This window comes from Papaver somniferum, chromosome 4 (assembly GCF_003573695.1).
Source record: "Papaver somniferum cultivar HN1 chromosome 4, ASM357369v1, whole genome shotgun sequence".
Lineage (NCBI taxonomy): Eukaryota > Viridiplantae > Streptophyta > Magnoliopsida > Ranunculales > Papaveraceae > Papaver > Papaver somniferum.
In genome coordinates, this window is record NC_039361.1 from 51,861,498 (window position 1) to 51,879,091 (window position 17,594).

Here is a 17,594-nt window from a genome sequence, read left to right on the forward strand (position 1 = left end):
CCCCCTCAACAAAAAGCCGTGTCGGATTTCCTTTGCTAAGTTGGAAACCAGTACAGAGTTCAAACTGGTCCGATCCAAATACCATGTTCCTAGCATCCGATTAATCCAACCTAAATCATTAAACAATTGGCGGTTTGGAACTCCAAAATCTGAAACCAGGCAGAACAACTGACATGATTACGTGTCTTTGGTTACTCATCACCTTTCGACATGTGTAAGCCATGCATTCTTATTCAGTACCACCTGTCTCAACTTAGATTCCTTAAGGAGCAATTTTCAAAATCTAAGACGAAAAACTTGAGATTTCTCTATAAAAGGGAACTGCACCTAGTGCCAATAATCATCGAACCATCAGAATTCATAACTTCTCAAGCAACTTCAACTACTACAACTTTGAACTATCTCCAATCATTTTGGTTCAGTTTTTTTCTGAAACTCTCAACTATTCAATATGGCGGTTGGTGTAGGAGTACCCATCTGTGTGGAATGTGGAACTAGAAGCAATCCATGTCGATGCAGGGTGATTGGACCAACAATCGGATTCTTGGCTTTTGCAGCTGCGGCAGTGGTGGAATGGCCAATCGGAGCGGTGGTGTATATCTTTAAACATATGAAGGGACGTCGCATCATGGGTCATCCTGCTCGTGTTGTTTATCCTAAGGTTTCTAGAGCCGTCCCTATTTGATCAATGGGACTAGACTCGGTCTTAAGTGTACCTTTATCTTTATCTTTTTGTTTGTACTACAAACCCAAATGTACTACTTTTGTGACTTATCGTAATGTATCCGAGACTTATCTTGTTCTGTCTTGATCACAACGGTGTTTCAAACTTGTCCAGTTATCTATAGGATGAGTGTTATATTAGCAAAGCTGGTTCCAGTTTCATCAACATATGCGTGTACATCCTTGAGGGTGTGGTTTAATTTTGAGGCCAGCACTTGAACACCCGGGTAAAATGTTAAAATGCTTTTGACAAAACAATTGCCGACCATCAAACTCGTAGACTTTTTTTCTTTTCTTTTTGGATTTTCTAAACTCAAGGCTTGTGTCAGTCTTTTTCAGAACTTGTTTTTCATCTCTCTCCCAAAACTAGATGTGACGACTCACCTTATCGAATAATGTGTCTCTGGTCATATTTTATCTGAAATCAATGTTTCAGCTGGTCATATTTAATCTGAAATCTTCCGATCTTCTCGTAAATTTGGTAGAGATATTCACAAAACCATCATCCTATTACAAACTATTAACAAAATCGACACATATCCGTTCAAAATAGAGTTAAGTGATGACTGATGACTCAAAGTAAAATATGCTAAACATTCGTTGGAAATAGAGTTAAGTGATGACTCACCGTAAAATATGTCAACCAAATTACCTATGTGTCCTTCCTATTTATCCCTCCATATACAATTTTAAATTTTCTCTTCATTGTAATTGTTTTGACGGTGGTGTTATTTGTAGGTGGTGGTGCCGCCACGTACACACCATTAGACAGCATTCAGGATCATTATACCACATTAAAGTTCGTTACACCACATTCAGGTCTGTTATGCCGCATTCACTCAAAGTGTTCATCGCTTCCACTCCGAGGATTAGTGAAGATTCTTAAGCTTCCACCACCATCACCGCTAGATCACCACCACTTCAACTAATTAGTTAAATGAGAAGGGTATTTTGAAGGAGTGTATTTAGGAAAAGATAACGTCGTTTTATTCAAAGGTGTTAAATCGGATGGAGGTATGACTGCTTTGTAAACGAATTACAAAAGTGTGACCATTTTGTGACCCAATTACAAAAAGTATGACCATTTTGTAAATGGCTCAAAATATCCTGGCATTTTTAGGGACGACTCCAAAAGAATTAGGGGCGACTTTTTTATTCCCAACCCTTATACAACGTTAAGGGATGTCCTGAAGGCGAGTAGAATATGTTAATCTATCTTACAAAAACAAATGGTGTTTGTAAAATCCGATGGTTGTGGATGCGTTTTTTTAGCTCGATCCACGACCACTATTTGCTCTCAAAGTTCAGAAAGTTGGGAGACAAAATCGCGGCTAAGAACCAACCCATGTTTAACGCCTATATCCAACCATCCAGATTCACGCATCCATTATTATCTCTCTCTCCGTTATCAATCTCATTATTGTTTCCAATAATATTCTCCCTCTCCCATTATCCTCTTCGATTACGAACACAACAACGATTTTCTTTATAGTTCCAGTAATAACTTCAAACGTTACATGCAACAGCATCTGTTTCAAATGTTCCACTACATAAACCCTAGACGAGGTGATCATCTTGCCCAGTTTCAGTCGCATTCTCTCTCAGCACTACTAGGTAATGGCCGATTGTTTTTTATTCGTTTCTTTGGTGATAGTTTGATTTTCTTTGGGTATTAATTAGATAACTATTGTTGTATTCATAAAATCGTTAGAGTTCCAAACATCTCAGTACCCAGGTAATTCAGTTGTCTTAGGTAATTCAATTGTATTTTTAAATTTTGATTGTTGTATCGTAAGTTTCCTTTGTTGTATTCATAAAATCGTTAGAGTTCCAAACATCTCAGGTAACTCAATTGTATTTTTAAATTTCGATTGTTGTATCCAATTAATTTTATTTTTTTTGGGTTTCTGGACAGGTTAGGAAATCTGTGATTTAGGTACTAAATCAACATCTCATTTCTTATGCATGTTAGATAGATCTGCTATGCATCTTGGGTTATGCCAAGCAGGAAAAAACCTTAGGGATGTACCCAAGCAGGAAATAATGGATGTTTTATGTTCGTAACAACTTAACATCGAATTCCATTGCTTTTGTCGTGCCATATTTCCAGCAACTTGGCTTCTTAGTTTCTTTGCTCAAAATTAAATTCAATCCTTTAATCTGACTTCAGGTATTCCCTCACATCTCTGTCTCAGATTCTTATTGATTTGTAAAGCCATTTTTTATCCTTGCGGGTTTTCCTTCTTTACTGCGGACGGGTTTTCTAATAAACTTGATTTTATTAATTTTCTCAGATTAGGTAGACAGCTCAAAGTAATATGTATCGACTGTGATGATTGTATACTATATAGATTTATAATCTTCTGCAGTTTGAAATATTATGCTCAACGTATATAGTTTTTGTCTTTCTCATTTGCAGTTAGGCCTGTTGTAAAATATTATGTTTGTACCTACAGGCACTACAATATGGATTGGATCTAATTGGTGAGGTCTCACATATATTAAGAATATTCTTTCACCTTGGAACTTCTTTATCTTAGTGGGGTTACCAGAAAATCTCTCTGTAACATCGTTGTATTGGATACGTTGAGGGTTCTAGCTATGAAGTTTTTAGAGCATGAAGAGCTAGGATCTTACAACTTCCAGAATAAATTCTTAAAGCTTATGTCATAACCCCCATCTTTATCTCTACTGGCAAATGTAAGCTAATTATCAGTTACCCTGGGCAAGTTTTGGAATCATGCTGAGAAGAATTGTACCGAATAGGTAAGGAGTATTTTCGTTAAGTGCATGTTATGTATCACTACATGTTTATTATAGGTCTATTATGTTATTTATATTGTTTTACATCAATTATTTGATGCTATAAGACCACTAAAACCAGAAAAGCTTCAGTCAAACAATTTTATAGACGATCCAACCCAACCTTATAAAGTTGTGATTTTCGTCATGTTTACATGAAGTGGCCAGGTAGAGTCTCTTGGTGAAGAAAACTTAGGACAACATTGGATTTTCTATAAAAATTAAATGTTTGTTCTTCCTTGATTTGGTGTTAATGCAGCTATATGTTTTCAACTCTTTGATGGGCAGTAATCGAAAGTTTACCATTTAGAATTAGTATTTTGTAGATAATTAATGTATCTTTAACTAATAACAAGACGCTAATGAATTCTAATTTTTCCTGTACATTGGTATTGAAATTGGTCGCTACGGCTGCTACTTTCAATTGGAATTATCCTTGAATTTTTTATTGTTGGTTTTGCTTTTGTTGTAGTCACCATTCAAGAACTACAGTCCATTGAGTTGCTATTAGAGTTGATGAGTAATTCTGTTTCGTCCATCATGGATCCTGAAAAAGCAAAATATATTGTTCTTATAGAAGCCACAGATGGTCGTTCAATGAGAAAAAACTACGTCCCACCCTCATGCCATTGTTGAGTATCTACGACCACAGGTTGTGTAAACATTTCTCTTAATTTAATAACAATTTTGTTTATTTTTATTTGATGTATTTCTTCACACAGGATTATGAGTTTGGGATGAGATTGTGAAGGCAGGTATTAAGTTTTCCATATTTAAGAAATTGTGTAATAGATGGATCAAACGTCTCTTCTCAGACTGTGTAGCTCCTGAGATGTCAGTTCGGAATATTATCGGTAGTATAAAATTTGCTTTAGTTGGTACGGTTCCAAAAGCCATGGAAGAATTCCACTTTAGGTAAGATAACGTCCAACCATTCTTGAGCGCTTGCAAATTTGTTATTCTGACATGCCAGTAAGAATTAAAAAAAGATCCTTTCTAACTCCTCCATTATTTTCGCTAATCAATTGATGGAGACGTTCAACTATATAAACCTCAAGATTACTCGATTTCTGCTCTGTAAGTTTGACTATGTACGATTTTTTACATTTAATATTTCTTTAATTTGTATTTGATTTAGTTCTTAATGATTTTTTTCTAGAATTTTTGTTGGTTAAGGACATAATGAGAAAAGAGGTAACTGGTGTTATTGTTAAGTCATAAATTAAGAGGCAAGGTCATTCCAAAAGGCCCATTTTTTCACCTGGGAACTGAAGTGCATAGTATTCAGTACGAATGAATTGCTCAAATTTCTATGAAATGAACGCATCATTATTATTAGGCTTAGTGAGAAAATAGAAACTGGAGATTGTGCAGTTGTCCAATTTATCTAAAACAAAGTTGTTCATTTAATTTGTATGGTTGTTTTTACCATATTGTTATCTACTTTGTTCGTTTTGGCTCAAATATGTGAAAAACTTCTTGGTTTGAAGTCGTAAGTGGTAACCAAAACCGATCAAATTATATTGCATTAGGTCTTGCTGCAATTATGTCTTTAAAATTGCACTCACAGATACTACATGATAGAAGTATTTTAATAATTTTGTGATAAGTCATTATTGATCAGTTTACTATCTGATCGTATATGTTCAAGCTGCTTCTTCATATTTTTACAGCTTGAACAATGTTGTATTTCATAACCTCTTAAAATTAGTTTAGAGTGTAATGCACAGTTATTTGCGCATCACTTGATGCCTATATTTCATTTTCAGGTGCTTGAATACAATACCATCGCGTCGTATACACTTCCTATGAGGAAAGGGAAAACACCTCACGATATTTCTTCATAATGAGGTCCCACCTACTTAGGAGTTTTTGCAGTCCATTCCATATAGTTTGCCTTTTAATGTTCCGCCTATGTATGAGGTTGCTAATATCGTCGTTTCAACGCGGCCACTACCAACCTACTCATTGAAAATGGTCGGTACTATCGACCCTTCCTTGAGTGTCATACAATTTTTTTTTTGGGATGATGATAGTGAGACCTGTGGAGGAAAAGAATGCTACCTGAATATGAGAGTTCCCGTAGCAAGGTTAACACTCTGGATTATATATCATATAGCCCGTATTTGTTGGGATCTATCAACACGGTTTATGAACATGGTCATCCTATACTTTTATGGTTATTTTCTTAATGTCTTTGATTTGGAAATCTTTCTTTGCGTTGTGAAAAAAAAATTAGTTCGTTTTTCTTTATACAACGAAATAAAATGGCAACTGTAATACTTCAAAATGTAATGAACGTGTATGATCAATGTCATTTTAATTTAGGATGTATATTATTATATTTTTTGTACCCTCTATTCTTGACCGATATCTTTATGGAGCAAGAAGTTTGTGAGCTGGCGGGAACAGTTCACAACATGGAAACGTTGATTCTCATCATTGGTAGTATTTGCATACTCTTTAGAGCATACATATTATATACCTGATACTTCCAGATATGTAAGCTCATGCTCAGTGGATAGTATGTAAGTTTAAAAGCACATTTCTTATAGTTTGTTAATGGAGGGGATTTTATCCTTCATTTGTATCTAGGATATTGTTGATGCTATTTTCATTTTTTACTAAGCTGGATACTTGCGGTTTTAGGTGAGCTCTTTTCAGGAGATATATTATCAAGAGACTTTACCAGTACTACATACAGACTGTAGTGCACTATCATTATGCTCAATCTCCATTCATTTTGACAACAAAAAACAACCCGGGCCGTTACGGCACGGGTCATACTCTCGTGCCATTACATAATCAGAAGCTATTTTGTCTCTGATTGTTAATACTGAATCAGGAGTTAAGCAACTCAAAGATACTACCGATTGATATGGAATTTGTGCTAAATGCGTATTTGGGGCTACTATTAATCGGAAGTTAATGATAGATTAATTTACTACCGATTATAGACTCAACTAAAAAAAATTTAAAAAAAAAAGGAATCTTTTTTGTAAAATCTCATTTTGGGGCTACTCTGTATTATTCGGTAGTTATATGAACTATTTTGACTAACGAATATGGTTGAATATTTGCAAAGAGAGCCACTGTATAATTGGAAGTTAGGATTTTACCTCATTTACTACCGATTATAGGCTCAACCAAAATTCAAAAAATTGATGATTTTGGCAAAATCTCATATTGGGGCTACTCTATATTCGGTAGTTATATGAACTATCTTGACTACCGATTATGGTAGGATATTTGCAAAAAGAGTCATTGTATAATCGGAAGTCAGGATAACTTCATTTACTACCAATTATAAGCAAACAAAATTGAAAAAATTGAGAATTACTTCGAAATCTCATTTTTGGTCTACTCTATATTCGGTAGTTATATGAACTATCTTGACTACCGATTATGGTAGGATATTTGCAAAGAGATCCATTGTATAATCGGAAGTCAGGATAACTTTATTTACTACCGATTATAAAAATTAAAAAAAATGAGAATTTTTTCAAAATCTCATTTTGGGGCTACTCAATATTCGGTAGTTATGAACTATCTTGACTACCGATTATGCTAGGATTTCGGTAAAGAGGTCAACTATATAATCGGAAGTCAGGATACCTTCATTTACTACCGATTATAGGCTCAACCAAAATTCAAAAAATTGAGAATTTTTTCAAAATCTCATTTTGGGGCTACTCTATATTCGGTAGTTATGAACTATCTTGACTACCGATTATGCTATGATTTCGGTAAAGAGGTCTACTGTATAATCGGAAGTTACTACCGATTATAGGCTCAACCAAAATTCGAAAAATAGAGATTTTTTGCAAAATCTCATTTTGGGGCTACTCTATATTGGAGTTAAATAACCTAAATTCACTACCGATTATGGTAGCATTTTAGCCAAAGGTATACTTTAATCGGGAGTCAAGATAACTTTATTAACTACCGAATATAGGATAGTCAAAATTCAAAATCTATAGGATTTTATTTTGGGATACTTTATATTCGGAAGTTAAATAAACCAAATTGACTCCCGATTGTGGATTAGCTTCCCGATTATAATGTTATCTACCGATTGTAAAGGGTAGTTTGGCCATTAAAAAATGGCAGATAAGGGATGGCTACATTTTATATTTGGGTGACCTTTTTGTCATTTTATGTCGCCCCTAATTCTTTTGGGGTCGCTCCTAAAAATACCAGGCTAAATATTACTATCTATTTGTATTAAATAAGAATATCATTCTTTTCTTCAATTGATTTCATCCCTTCTAATGACTTTTACGTGCCAATTAAATGGTTCTTATAGTCTTAAGGGCGCTTCATATGTGTTACAATCTTATCAAATATATCATTGTTGGCGATTTTTCGAAAGTGCTCATGCTTTTACAATTCTTTGAAGATCAATGGCTACAGAAAATTGCGATAATGATCCCTATGGGACATTATATTCTTATAGAAGAAAACAAATCTCAATGGCAGAATTTTATTTCTGAAGCCATTTCGAATATTTGTTTCCTCTGTGAAACAAAATATATGTAATGTTTTTATTATTCTTATCTTTGATGTATTTGGTAATCATGTATTCAATTTTATAATATTAATGAAATCAAGATGTTTCCTTCAATATTAATGAGATAGTGTGTCTCCAAACACAACCTGTCTTCAAATTTTGCTGGTTAACGTGTCATTTTCCCAATGGCTATATGGGTCATTTTCCCAGTTTTTCCTAAAGGCCTATTCTTATGCACATGCCAAAGAAAAACTGTTTGGTATACCAGGTGGCATGGCAAACTAATTGCGCCACTATGGAGAACCCATGGAGCGACCGAGTTTCTAGCGAGCGATGTTGACTATAACGCCAGCGATAAAGACTTAATCGCCAGGAATATCGCTCAGTGTTGACTCTAGCGCCAATGGCTAGTTCTTTATCGCTATAAATAGGTAATTTTCAAATTCAGAACTTATCCCAAAAAAAATTTAAATAACAAAAAATTTCTCTAATTTTCTCTTTCTCAATCTAAATTTCTCTATTTCTCAATCTAATTTATTTTTTTGAATTTTCCCAAATGGCACAATTTCATACCCAACTTGATTTTTTCGGAGTAGTGGTTGATGTGTCGTGAAGAAGATATGTGATAGTTATAAAGAAATAGGTAAGAAGCAAAGAAGTCTACAAATTTTGGATATTAACCAAGTCAAAACCGCAACTAAGAAAAGGTAAAGAAAAGTTCAAGGAAAAACAAATCTGAAGCCAAAGAAGAAGATAAACAAAGGAAACTCCGCTCATGAGAGCACTCATTGGTAGTTTGGTGAAATGAAGAAAATTAACAAGATGAAGAACATTGTCCCAAATTTTTATTTTTAAAGTTTATATTTCAAATTATTATTGTCTAGTTTTATGTCTTGTAAAATGACTATTAATGATTATATCGAAGTTTAATGAATTTGAAAATTTGACGAGTATTGTTGAAAATTACGCTTAATTTTATTCTTAATTCAATCTTACATTTTAATTAGAGATACATTTAATAGTTTAAAAAATATTAAACTTAATACTTAGACAATTAAGAAATTAAAACATAAGAACTTAAGTGGACAATTGAGAAATAAACATAAATATTGGACAATATTTGGGCAAATATTTGGGCAAATATTTTAAAGTCTCGAAATAACTTCCAAATTGGAAGTCTTTTTCGTAGATGCGACGATATTCCGCACGACACCTTTGTTGAAGTTCCATCATGGTTTCACCATCCCTCAAATTTGGACCTTCTTGCTGAAGTAAAACAACATACCTAGTAACTTCTTGATTGATTGTAGTGAAGTGCTAACTCAACTCTGAAACATCACGATTGTTGAGGTTCATTGTTTGTTCTTGAAATTTCCCAAAAATCCTTTGCCATAATGTTTGGGGATGTAATACATCTCCAAATAAAAGTCTCAGGTAAAAAAATATATAATTCTTGCAAATACATTCATCTTCCGCAGTAGTGAATTTTGGTTTTCTCCTAGTTTCACTTTGCACATTGGCATGATTAACAACTCTTTGATTTTCGTCAGCATGTTCGCTTGCTACGAACTCATCTATGTTCATATTATCATCCATGCTCTCTGAGGAATTGGAAGAGTGATGAAAAGAATTGGAGATTGAGAAATTCTGTAGAGATTTAGAAATTCTGGTGTGAGTTGAAATGAGTTTGAAATTTGGTATTTATATAGGGAAAAAATGGTAACCGTTGGATGAGGAACTGATGAGCGATGCAATGACTACCGTTGGCGCTGGAATGACCAGCGAGCGATATTATGACCATCGAGCGATGGACACTCTATCGCTCGCTGGAAAGTCTGTCATATATGCATATATGTTATATAATTGATATATAAGCATATACGTTTGGTACTTTAACATACCCGTAATGGGTGCATATATAGTAAAATGTGATGTTTGGCACGTGCATACGAATAGGCCTAAGAGAAAACCACAACGTACTTAGCTAGAGGGGCATTGCCTGGGACATCGCCCTTAACGACTAATCCAAAACCAAAGTGCCCAATAGGTCGACTCCAAATGGTTCCGGGTGGCTAACCTGCCACGTACTACACCCACGTAATCCGCAAAACAATCCACGAAGTAGATGACGGTAGTGGGTGGCGAACTACAAACAAAAAGGAGACCTTATCTAGGCCAGTCACAGACATTGCTTCAGAGTTGAAGCTATTGACCGACCTGAAACACCAGATTCTGTTATCCATTTGACCAATCACCTTCAAACCACCAGACATTTCTATATACGATACCGACATATCAAGCTTACGTGTCCCTAATTACTCATCAGAAACTCTGACACGTGTACTCCACGACAATCACCTTCATCCCACCTGCCCCAACTATGTACTTGAAAGTGAACTTAAACCCGTATAATAACAAGATAAAGAATATTTAAAGCAACCCCAAATTCGAAAATTTGCTTATAAAAGGAGAACTAGGAGTCTAGGAAATATCACAAATCATCGGGCAAATTCATCGGAAACCATCTAAGAAACTTACAGAAGAAAAGAGTTACTCAACCAGTTCGTTTGCTGAAAATACTTTTGGCTATCTTTTTTTGTACATCTTTTAGCAAAAGCTTACTAGTTCAAACATGGTAGGATGTGTAGAATGTGGGACGAGAAGAAATCCATGCCGATGCAGGGTATTCGGACCAACACTCGGGTGCGTGGCGTTTTGCGTCGCAGCAGTGGTAGAATGGCCAATCGGAGCGGTCGTTTATATCTTTAAACACATGAAGGGTAAACGGATCATGGGTCATCCGGCTCGTGTTGTTTATCCCAAAGTTTCCAATTGCATGCCTATCTAAGATTCTAAATCAACAGCAATCTCTTATCTGAAGGAAGATATTTACCCCAGTATAATTGATTTTCCTTTTATGTTGACCTCATTTCTGTATAACTGTACCAGACTATACACCGTGTATCTTTTATGAACTTTCCTTTGTGCTAATGTAATAAATATTTTCTCAGTAAAATTTTGTGCCTGTCAATGGAAGTATCGAAATTTTCTGTCTAATGAACACCATCCTCCAAAGGCCTTCCTTAAGCCTTAGCAGGGAGAAAGACCCTAAACATCCAACATAGTTATGGCAAATCCAAAGCTGCATCCAGTATAGTTTTGAAATTAATTTAGCCACCATCCTCCAAGGCCACTGAGCTGGAGAATGCCTTAATATGGTTTACTGAATCAGAAAGCAGGGTCAACCATATGATGGCAAAGTCAATCTTACAATTTAAGTGGAATCCCACTCTAGATGACTAATAGCTAAAGTCAACAAACTTGGAAGAATTTCAAGCCCTACAAATTATTCTTGCGTCTCTTTCTGCTGGTGGCCTTTTGGACAGTCTGTCCTTCTTTCTCACTAGAACTCTGCTGATATCTTTGTATGCATAGCAGAAGCAGCTTGCTAAAGTAGTCAGTCATACATGCTTTCAACATCAAATATCAGCCATAACCCAAGTTTGATACTCCATGATCATGATCATGAAATTCAAAAACATGAACATCATTCAGTCACAAAGTTAAGAATTATATGTGGTAACAGACCCATTACAGTTCCACTAGAGACAGAACAAGAAGCAATAGAAGAGGTTAGAACTGGAAGGAATAATAAAGGACCTACACAACACAGTAATATCAATAATCAAGATAACATGGTGGTGGTCTCATCAAGTAGGGTCTGTACTGACTGCAAAGCAACCAAGACTCCATTATGGAGAGCTGGCCCTTCAGGTTCTAAGGTGTGTTTTGAAGTATCTATATTTTTCATCATTAAAGCAGTTCAGTTTGTTCATTGCTTTATTTCCAGATAATATCAACTCTTTTACTTGACAGACCCTTTGCACAAAGAAAAAGAGAAGACAATGCGAGCTACTTAAAATGAAATACAAAGAACTTCACCAAGATGAAGAAGTAACAGAAGCTGCACGCCTGTTAATGCCTTGTTCTGCTATGCCCTTCTAATTTCATGTGGCAGAAGAAGCAAGCAGTCTAAGAATTAGTATCAGAAGTTACAATCAGCTTCTACTAACTTTTATTTTTGTATTGGAAGAAATTGAATAAGCATACTAAGCGCATAGACTGAGGATTGTCTATATTCTAGTTTTTGCCTAATTTCCCTTTCCAAATAAGTAATACAGGTTCTAATTAACGCCCAGTTTTGCCTATTTACTAAGCTGTTGCAGAAGTGGTATCTTAGACCAAGTTAGTGTACAGATTGACAACTTAATTCTGTTGGTCAAAATCAAAACACACCCTTGATGGGGTAGGTACAGTCCTAAAATTGCATACTACCTGAACCTAGTTTCTAATTTACTGAAAATAGCCGGGTCGAGGTATCCTCCCAGCCAACGCGATAACCAAGTTTCAATATTATAGGTGCAAACAAATTTAAATTGACTGTTTCAGCTAAGATTGTTTTCAGGAGACTAGTAACTAAACTATACTGAAAAAATCTACACAAAGAAAATGGAATAGTGAAGGGAGTGGCCAAGGGAGATTCTAATTTTATGCCTCCCTAACGCAACCACATCTTATTTATATTTCTATTCCTGCTAAAGCTTCATACATCTACAAAGATACAAAAAAGTGAGAACGAAGAGACATAAAAATATAACAACAAACAGATTAATAGATGAAGAGAAAAATTTGGGTCGAGGAGTTACTCAGGAAGCAACGCCGACAGGGAGACATTCCATTCCTGAATTCCCACAAATCGCGACGTCCTTCCTCATTGATCTCATCATACCACTGCTGCTATTCCTTCCTCCTAATCTCTTCCCCTCGATTTTCTCTCCTTTCTTAACCTTAGAACTATCTGTCCCTTGCTGTTTCTGCACATTAGCATCCTTACTCTTCTCTTTCTCTTTCTTCCCTGCTGACTCAGTTCTTTTCTGTGCTGCACGATTTTTGTTGGCAGACGGGTTTTGAGTACTGTCATTAGTCTCTGAGACATTCTTAGTTGATTCTGATGTCTGAGGTTGAGCAGGTGTTCTCATGGATTCACTGAGAGTTGTGCCTTGTTTACTCCCAGGTTTTGAAGACACTGATGAGCCAGTTGCAGCTCTTCTCACTGGACTTGTAGACTTGCTCCGTGATTTAGTAGATTTTGGTTGAATTGTTATAGCCTGAAAAACAGAAAGATAACAGGTGACAACTTTAGGGAATCTGCTGGTTTCTTGTCTACTTGAACATCTGACTTGAGTAAAAGTAATATTGTTTGAAAAACATTAGGAGAAACTCTTCAACTAAGTTCTTTTGTTAGTTTGTCTGTTTGTTTGATTGTTTATACAATAAGAACCTTCTCAAGTTAGTCCAGGCTCAACGAAAATAAACTGGCATATACACCTTTTTTCCGTCGGAGCCTCGTGACACGGATTCTTGGTAAAAAGAAGGCATTGGTTTTGCTTTAAAGTTTAGCCTTTTCCGAAGTTTCTTTAGCTCAGCTTCTGCCTCTTCCTGCAGATGCATTAGCAGAGCTGAATATTGCCCTTATAACAAATAAAAAAACAAGAACTGGAAACACATACGATAACCCCCGGGTTAATTTTATCACGTTACATACCTGTGTTCTTGCTTGGATCTGGTTCATCTCTGCTTCTTTGGCATGCATTTTTTCCTCTAACTTCATGTAGAACTGAAATAAATGAAACAATCACATATAAGAATTTGAACTTTCAGTGCAATGGTAAAAGCACATTGACGAAAATCTCCAGATGACTTACCTCTTTCCTCTTCTCTGCTCTTTCATCACTTTTGAAAACTGGAACAATTACTTTCACATCGTGTTTGCCAATGGGATCAATGGTTTGCTTAGGCCTACATTTTTAATTCTAGATAAGAACATAATTAAAGAGATAAATAAAGGAATTGAAAAGTCTTCAAGATGTTGGTTAAAAACCTGCTGGCACTTCGCCGAGGTCTAGGTTCAGCCTTGTCTGGCACGGAGGACTGAGGTATACTGCCTGCACTCTTTGCCCTCTGATCTTTCCTACTGTTTCAACAGAAGTATAAACATAAGCGATTTATCATTTGAGGCAATCTGATACTTAGGTGATTCGCTGAACCAGATGTTACCTTCTGTTCTCTTGGCTTTGTTTTGCCTTCACCAGTTCCGAGTCCTGTTTGGATAACCAATCATGGTAAGATAATTGATGAGTTTAAATCCACATTAGAAATTCATATTTTCTGACTGCTGTCAAAACCCAAATATGACATTGCTGTAAAATCAAAGTAGTCGAGTACCTCTGGTTTCTGAGTTTTGGGATGAGTAAAAACGATTGCTTGACCCTTCTGACGTGAAAATTTCTCTGTTTTAGTTCTCAGTGGACTTCCTCTTCCCATTTTCCTTGAAGTTCCTGCAGAATCCTTAGATGCTTCACTTGAACTCTTGATTGGTCCCTCAGCAGCTTCTAACTGAGTCTTCAATTTGGGTTTAACAGTATGGGTTTCTTCTGTGGCCTTTACCTGAAAACCGAAGAAGAATTTGACACACTAAGCTATGATAGAGATTTCTCTGATTTTGTAATTAAGAGAATGCTATAATTTATAAGCAAAGTTTAGAGTGCAACTACAAAATTAAGCGGACATAACAGCCAACAACAATACACCTTCTTTTTTTTCTCCTGCAATATTAAAGTTGACTAGTTGGTGTTTTGAACAAATAAGAAATAGAAAAGACAAAAAATGAAAAATCCTGACTAGTTGGTGTTTAATCAAATAAGAAATAGAAAATAGAAAACGGAATTATTTAATGCAATGAAAAATTCTGACTAGTTGGTGTTTCAATCAAATAATAAGTAGAAAATACAAAAAGGTATTATGCAATGAAAAATCCTGACTAGTTGGTGTTTTAAGCAAAAAAGAAATAGAAAATAGAAAAAGGAATTATTTAATGTAATGAAAAACCGTACCTCCGGAGGGGATTTTTCGGTTATGTCAATGCAAGGCTCATGATCTTTCTCAGTAGTCGGAATTGAGCAATCACTGCTTCCGGGTAATCCATCAAGACATTTAGTTTCATAAGCAAGCATTTGCTTTTCCTCTACTTCATCGATAAGTAATTCAGGTAGTTCACATTCAATATGATTCCGATGCTCTTCGGCAGGCTCAATATGTTCAGAATCGTGGTAGTATGCAACTTCAGGATTCTCGATAGTGTGCTCAATCCCAAATTCAAGTGCAATTTCCTGGCACTCTCTTTCACAGATCATTATCACCTCACATTCTTCATGATCATCTGAACCATCTATGCTTTCGTCACATTGGGCATAGTGGGTTTCTGCATTAGAATGCTCATAGTCATAATGGGTTTCTGCTTTAGAATGCTCACAGTCATAATGGGTTTCTGCATTAGATTGCTCATAGTCGTAACGGGTTTCTGCATTAGATTGCTCATCGTCATATCTGGTTTCTGCATTAGATTGCTCATAGTCTTCCATGCAACTCATTTGATCCAGGTAATCACTGTCACTTGTTTGACATTCAGTCCCATTTTGGCACTCTGAAGCCTGGCGCAGAAGAGCCTTCTTCTTAAAATGAGCTTCAAAATAAGCTTTCTTCTGAGTAACAGAACCAGGACTTGAGTATTTCTCAACCTCTTCAAGATACCTATTATGCGGGAAAGGCGAACTTCTTTCCCACGCCAAGGTATCATCATTCTCATACCTTCCAAATGATACAGAACCCGAGTGTACAGATGTCAACTGCCAATGTCAATGGTTAGAATAAACCCATGTCAAAAGTCTATAACATTAATAAGCAAAATAAGTATGACAATAATATAAGATATTGCCATGTCAATCTCGACTTTAAAAGCTCAAACCTGAAGTTTAATGGGTTCTTCAATTTCTCCAGCCATAGTAGTTGAATCAAGCAGTATAAATTACAATTACCTGTAAACAAAACTTAGTGAATCAGCATTTGTACATGGATTTGTTTTCACATCAGATCTCAACCTTACTTAGACTAAAAATTATACTAAATACTAACCAACTACATTAAGCTGAAAATTTCAACAATTAAACAAATTGTCAATCAAGAGATCCAGATCTTTCAATTTTCCGTGGCAACTAAAAGATCTAAATAGAATAACTAAGACATTCAATATCATAATCAGTAATCAAACTACATCTTTCTGTAATTGTAACCCTCTAAACCTCAAGCTAAACCCAAAATCAAAGCCGCCCAGCCTGTTTTAGATCATAAATTCTCTTCCACAGTACAATATCTCAGTATGACTAACTTACCAAATAATTCATACCTTAAATGAAAAACAATTAAGATCTAAATGAAACAAAATCACAAAATTCAAAATTCACCAAGACAAGACAAAGAATTTAACCTGAATTACCCAATCAGCAAATAAAAGAAACAGATCTCATTAATACAGAAGAATAACAAGTACCTATATAGAAATAGAATGATTGATATTCATTCCCTGGTTTTCAAATACGAATGAAACAGTCCTCCTTCCACCGACCAAGAAAAATGACATGGAAACATCTCCATTTCAAATTCCAAGAACAAGAAAGTAATTCAGCAAGTCCGATAAGTTCAAAATTAAAACTCGATCCAATGAACTTGTTAGGTTTGATCTAATCTAGTCTATAGATATTATACTAGTCTTTGTTTCTTCTTGTGAATGTGTGAGATAACTTGGAAAAGATCAAAACTAAGAAAGTGTATATGTGTGGATCACTGGATTGGATCAAAGGAGATTTTGAAAGAGAAAAAGACAGAGAATCTCGAGGGTGCGTGTAAGTGTGAACTTAATAATTGATTTTTTTGGTTTGTGAAAGATATGTGAGGAGAAGAAGATGACGATGAAGGAAATGAGTTTTTGCTTAAAAGGTATTTCTAACTGTCTCCTCTTCTTTTTGTCTTGTCTAAGCTTAAGAGCCAATAATGAAGTAATAGTAATAAATTATTGGGTCTACTTATATCTTAACTTCTGTTATCTGGCCGTTAACCGGTAGTAGGACTACTCCAAGAACTAACTCTATTGTCTCAGCTTGATATTAAAATTACAGACCGATCATTGCTTTTCATATTTGATAGTTTTGTATTTTTTAATAACGGGCGGTCTAAATGGATTCTCGTAATTTGAAGTCACTACTTTTTTTTATGAACTGAAATCGGTTCTTTCATTGCCTGTTTAAATACCAAAAATAGAAGTGTTTCTGATTCTTTAGAAGACTGAAGTCAGAAGCACAAAATTTTTGTTTCACAAAATATTAACTCTTTCGCTCCTAGAAATCATTCTTAAACTATCTACCTAAACTAATTTCTGATTTTCTGCTTCCAAAAGTCAAAAAAATAACTTCTGAACTGATATTCAAACAAGCTATAAATAATCCAGTGCGGATACTGAGCTTCCAGCAAGACTAGAATGAAAAAATTCAAAGTAATGCCTGGAATACATGATGAAAACGGAGACTCGCCGAAGAAAAACTAGAAAGCCGAAATTGGAGATATAAATGTGCCACTTGCCATCCTGAACAGATGCTGTCACGGCCGT

General features: G+C 35.4%; 3 protein-coding genes across 5 annotated transcripts; 2 read left to right on the forward strand and 1 right to left on the reverse strand.

The window, feature by feature from the left end:
- Nucleotides 1-356: 356 nt before the first annotated feature.
- On the forward strand, nt 357-829 carry LOC113273871. The gene has a single exon (XM_026523459.1). It carries the CDS (start codon nt 452-454, stop codon nt 683-685), a length of 234 nt encoding a protein of 77 aa, XP_026379244.1. The 5' UTR covers nt 357-451; the 3' UTR covers nt 686-829.
- A 9,697-nt stretch (nt 830-10,526) lies between these two features.
- Nucleotides 10,527-11,051, forward strand: LOC113273872. Its single transcript, XM_026523460.1, has one exon. The coding sequence runs from the start codon at nt 10,668-10,670 to the stop codon at nt 10,881-10,883; it is 216 nt and encodes a 71-aa protein (XP_026379245.1). The 5' UTR covers nt 10,527-10,667; the 3' UTR covers nt 10,884-11,051.
- Nucleotides 11,052-12,517: 1,466 nt separating this feature from the next.
- Nucleotides 12,518-16,950, reverse strand: LOC113275474 (protein WVD2-like 7). 3 transcript variants are annotated; one of them, XM_026524978.1, is made up of 11 exons: nt 16,482-16,950; nt 15,900-15,969; nt 14,989-15,780; nt 14,686-14,700; nt 14,321-14,542; nt 14,153-14,196; nt 13,977-14,066; nt 13,801-13,894; nt 13,641-13,712; nt 13,424-13,534; nt 12,518-13,203 (listed from the first exon to the last, which is right to left on the reverse strand). In XM_026524978.1, the coding sequence occupies exons 2-11, from the start codon at nt 15,933-15,935 to the stop codon at nt 12,742-12,744; spliced, it is 1,938 nt and encodes a 645-aa protein (XP_026380763.1). In that variant the 5' UTR covers nt 15,936-15,969; nt 16,482-16,950; the 3' UTR covers nt 12,518-12,741. The 3 variants fall into 3 exon arrangements, with proteins under 3 accessions (XP_026380763.1, XP_026380762.1, XP_026380764.1); XM_026524977.1 differs by having other exon boundaries at nt 13,977-14,069; nt 16,482-16,948; XM_026524979.1 differs by lacking the exon at nt 14,686-14,700 and having other exon boundaries at nt 13,977-14,069; nt 16,482-16,946.
- Between the last annotated feature and the right edge of the window lie 644 nt (nt 16,951-17,594).